The sequence below is a fragment of the Neoarius graeffei genome, chromosome 25 (assembly GCF_027579695.1).
Source record: "Neoarius graeffei isolate fNeoGra1 chromosome 25, fNeoGra1.pri, whole genome shotgun sequence".
NCBI lineage: Eukaryota > Metazoa > Chordata > Actinopteri > Siluriformes > Ariidae > Neoarius > Neoarius graeffei.
In genome coordinates this window covers 25,918,720-25,923,877 of record NC_083593.1, presented here as the reverse complement: position 1 = coordinate 25,923,877, position 5,158 = coordinate 25,918,720, and the positions used below count along the sequence as shown (strand labels likewise).

The following is a 5,158-nucleotide window of genomic DNA, read 5'->3' as shown; positions in this document are numbered from 1 at the left end:
ACAGCTACACAGACTTACCTTTCAGAGTTAAAGGACATTGCAAAACAGACTGGCAAAGACTTTGCAGCTGTCCTCAGAGAAGAGCTCTCCGTCATCAGTGAGATAGTCGATGTAGATCACTCAGAGACCCAAAATGAAGATACAGAGCAGAACTCACCTGATACCTTAGAGCAACATGACCCTGAAAATGCTGCACAGGTAAGCCCCCTGCCTAGTACGGCCCTGGAGCAGCATGTTCAACATAATTGGTCTCCACCATCTAGAGAAAAGACACAGCCTGCTCTGAAACTTTCTGATGTCAATCCACCTGACATACAAAAGGTAATAGTCGAGCACATAGTGAGAAATGAAGATTCTGCTCTGCAAGTGCACACTTCCTTGAGACTCAGACCCTTCTCTGGGCGGTCCCCCCATCCCAACAATGAAGTGGATTATGAGACATGGTGTTCCAATGTGGAACTCCTTCTTAAAAGACACAACACAGTCTGATCTTTACAAGTCACGAAAGCTTCTTGAAAGTCTCTTATCACCTGCTATTGATATTGTGACGCACCTGACACCTGAATCTCCCCTTAATGTGTACTTAGAGATCTTGGACTCCGCTTTCGGCACTGTCGAGGACGGAGTTGACCTTTTCGCAAAGTATCTCAACACAATGCAAGATAATGGTGAGAAACTCTCAGCTTATCTTCAACGGCTGCAGGTGATGCTGAACACCACCCTCAGGAGGGGAGGTGTAACTGCAAGTGACCTTGACCGGCACCTTTTCAGACAGTTTGTCAGAGGCTGCTGGGATAACATCTTGATAGCTGAACTCCAACTAGAACAAAAGAAACAGAATCCACCTACCTTTGCTGAACTTCTCCTGTTACTCCACACAGCAGAAGATAAGCTTTCTTCCAAAGCATCCCGCATGAAACAGCACTTCAATGTTTCAAAGCCAAGAGTGTCTTCTCATTATCAAGGTATTTATGTGCAGAGTGAAGAAGACTACAACTCATCTCAGCCAGCTCTCGATCACAGGTCTGAAATCCAAGACCTAAAGAAACAAATAGCTGATCTACAGTCCCAGCTCACACGTATCACACAGAAAGACAGTAGAAAGGCTAAATCAGCTGCCAGACCAGTAGCTCCTCAAAAAGCTAGCACACATTCCCCAGCTATCACGCCAACATTTCAAAGGCTGCAGCCCCACAGCCGAGATGTAAACAACAACACAAGCCATAGACCAAGGCCCTGGTATTGCTTTAGATGTGGAGAGGATGGACACATCAAGTCTCATTGTGAAAGTGAGCGGAACCCATCTCTTGTAGCTGAGAAGAGGAAGCAGCTAAGAGAAAAGCAGTTAACATGAGACATTGAAAATGGTGCTTCAAAGCCTGATCCTTTAAACTAGACCCAGTTCCAGTTGTGGGACAAATGGGGACTGGACCACAGACAAAGTGTCCCAAAAAGAAGCCACACGGAGCCCGCGTGTACTCTCACACACAAAAACAATCAGTGACCCTGCCAAAAGGTCTGATTGGAGCCAAGTGCACCGCACAAGTGACCATAGGTGACAAAGACTGCAGTTGCTTGTTGGATACAGGCTCTCAAGTAACGACAATACCCAATTCCTTCTATCTAGAGAACCTGTCTCATTTACCTATCAATTCCTTGAATGACCTGCTTGAAGTGGAAGGAGCCAACAGTCAAAGCATACCTTACCTTGGCTATGTTCAGGCCACCATCAGATTCCCGAAGAGTTTGCTCGGAGTGGACATTGGGGTACCCACACTGGTTTTGGTTGTACCTGACATGCTCTCCACCTTGTCATCAGTGCTTATAGGTACAAATACTTTGGATGTTCTTTATGAAAAGCATGCAGACATTGCACCTCAGAACTATGAGTCTCTTCCTTATGGCTACAAAGTCATCTTAAAGACCCTTGAAATCAGGAAAAGATAGTCCGTTGATTCCAGTCTGGGAGAGGTGAGGCTTCATAGTAGAGACTTTGAGACCATTGCAGCTGGACAGACCAAGGTCCTTGAAGGATCAGTGAGCTGCAGGACACATGATGTTGGAAAGTGGGTGATGGTAGAGTCACCAAAGTCAGCTTCCCTGCCAGGTGGCATCCTGGTGACAGATAGCCTGGTAAGTCTACCACCAAAGCTACCATGCTGCATACCAGTCATGCTCAAGAACGAGTCACACCATGACATCACCCTGTCTCCAAAGGCTGTGATAGTAGAGATACATGCTGTCAAGAGTGTTCAACCTGTCAAGACCCCTGACTCAGACTCCCCCACAAAACCTGACCAAAGACCAAATCTCAACTTTGACTTCACTGACTCTCCTGTACCCAATGAGTGGAAAGAGATGATAAGAGAGAAATTGAGTTCCATGCCGGAGGTGTTTGCACTGCACAAACTTGATTTTGGTCGCACTGACAAAATAAAACACCACATAACCCTTAGTAACGAGACGCCATTCAAACATAGGCCAAGACCTATACACCCCCAGGACATAGAAGCTGTGCGTACCCATCTCCAGCAACTTCTTGATGCAGAAGTCATCTGTGAATCGGAGTCGCCTTTCTCCTCGCCGATTGTAGTCATCAGGAAAAAGAATGGCGACGTCAGGCTCTGCATAGATTACAGAAAACTGAACACTCAAACAGTAAAAGATTCATATGCCTTACCTAACCTGGAAGAGTCCTTCTCGGCATTGACCGGGTCCCGGTGGTTCTCAGTGCTCGATCTCAAATCAGGCTTCTATCAAATAGAGATGGAGGAAGCAGACAAACACAAAACTGCATTCGTCTGCCCACTAGGATTCTTCAAGTTCAACAGGATGCCTCAGGGGATAACTAATGCCCCTAGCACGTTCCAGAGGCTTATGGAGCATTGTATGGGAGAGTTGAACTTGAAGCAAGCCCTAGTCTTTCTTGATGACCTCATCGTCTTCTCCTCGACACTGGAGGAACACAAGGAAAAGTTGATACGCGTGCTCAACCAATTGAAAGAGTTTGGTTTGAAACGGTCACCAGGGAAATGCAAGTTCTTCCAAACCTCTGTAAAGTACCTTGGCCACATCATTTCTGAAAAAGGCATTGAAACCGATCCTGACAAAGTAGCAGCATTAAAAACCTGGCCAAAACCAAACAACTTGAAAGAACTAAGAACCTTCCTGGGTTTCTGCGGTTATTACCATCGGTTCATAAAAGACTACTCAAAGATTGTGAAGCCACTCAACGAGCTCACTGCTGGCTATCCACCGCTGAGAAAGCACACTAAAAGCACAGTGAACCCTGAGAAGTACTTCAACCCAAAGGACACCTTTGGTGACAGATGGATGCCTGCTTGCCAGGCAGCATTCGACACCATAATCGAAAGGCTGACAACTGCACCCATCCTCAGGCTCACTGACCCCAAGCTCCCCTACATTTTGCATACAGTTGCAAGCACCTCGGGCCTTGGTGCTGCCCTCTACCAGGAGCAACAGGGACAGAAATGAGTTGTTGCTTATGCAAATCGAGGTCTGTTGAAATGTGAGTCCAGGTATCCTGCACACAAATTAGAATTCCTTGCCCTTAAGTGGGCAGTAACAGAGAAATTCCAGGATTACCTGTATGGGAACACATTCCTTGCTGTCACCGATTGCAGCCCATTAACATACATTCTTACCTCTGCTAAGCTCGACGCCACGAGCTACAGATGGTTGGCCGCTCTGTCAACGTTTGATTTCCAGCTACAGTACAGAGCCGGTAAGCAAAATCAAGATGCGGACGGGCTGTCCAGGCGTCCTCACAGCAGAGTACCTGATGACACATCATCAAAAGAGTTGGAGAGGATATGACAATTCACAAAAAGATACTTGTCAGAGGCTGATTATGCACACCTGAATGAAAACACCATCAAAGCCATCTGCGAGAAGCACTTGGTCCACCAAGTGATCAACAATCACTTTGGGAAGACATCACCCAGCACCACCTTGGTTGTGTCACTTGCCCATCATCCGAAGGCTCTCCCACAAAGCTTTGAAGAGGAGGATCAACTTGGTGGCTTACCTGTCATCCCTTCATTAGCACCAGCTGAACTAAGAGACAAGAAAAATGCTGATCCCGGCATCCATGAAGTCCTCAGGCAAGTGGAGTCGGGAGAGAAACCCCCACCATCCTTGAGGAAGGAACTTCCTGAGCTTGGTCTCTTATTAAGAGAGTAGAACAAACTTGAGGTCTTAAGTGGCATCTTATATCGCAGGCGGCAAGAGGGTACCCAGACTCATTACCAGCTTGTGCTCCCTGAAGCCCTGAGATCCTTGGTCCTCAAGAGCCTCCATGACGACATGGGCCACATGGGCACAGAGCACACCCTAGACCTCATCCGGAAGCGTTTCTATTGGCCCAAAATGTCAGCCAAGGTGGAAGCTAAGGTCAAAATCTGCAACCGCTGCATACAACATAAGACCATGCCCAAGAAAGCCACACCACTCGTCAACATCATCGCTACAAGACCACTCGAACTTGTATGCATGAATTTTCTCAGTGTAGAGCCGGACTCCAGTAACACCAAAGACATTCTGGTCATTACTGACCATTTTACGAAATATGCAGTGGCAGTCCCCACCCCGAATCAGAAAGCTAGGACAGTGGCCAAGAGCCTGTGGGACCACTTTTTCGTCCATTACGGCATCCCTGAAAAACTCCACAGTAACCAAGGTCCCGACTTTGAGTCCCGAACAATAAAAGAACTGTGTGAGCTCATTGGCACTCAAAAGATAAGAACCACCCCTTACCATCCGAGAGGGAACCCTGTAGAATGGTTCAACAGGACCTTGCTCAACATGTTGGGAACCCTTGAGAATCAGAAAAAGAGTCACTGGCAGGAGTATGTCAAGCCATTAGTACACGATTATAATTATACTAAGAACGAGACAACCGGCTTTACCCCTTACGAGTTGATGTTTGGGTGTAAGCCAAGGTTGCCAGTTGACCTAGCCTTTGGCCTACCAGTCAATCATCAGCCAGGCTCACACTCACAATATGTCTGTAATCTGAAATCCCAACTCGAAGACAGTTACAGAGTAGCAACTGAGAATGCTAAAAAGACAGCCAATCGGAACAAAGTGAGATTTGACAAGCATGTTGTTGGCTCCACCTTGAAAGAAGGCGACAGAG

General features: G+C 46.9%; 1 protein-coding gene across 1 annotated transcript; it reads left to right on the top strand.

Moving 5' to 3' along the window:
* Positions 1 to 451: 451 nt before the first annotated feature.
* Positions 452 to 1,354, top strand: LOC132873220 (zinc finger CCHC domain-containing protein 12-like). Its single transcript, XM_060908580.1, has one exon. It carries the CDS (start codon positions 452 to 454, stop codon positions 1,352 to 1,354), a length of 903 nt encoding a protein of 300 aa, XP_060764563.1.
* Positions 1,355 to 5,158: the final 3,804 nt, after the last annotated feature.

What these genes read in the sequence shown, in the direction of transcription:
- LOC132873220 (XM_060908580.1), top strand. Translation starts at nt 452, where the DNA reads ATGTGGAACTCCTTCTTAAAAGACACAACACAGTCTGATCTTTACAAG.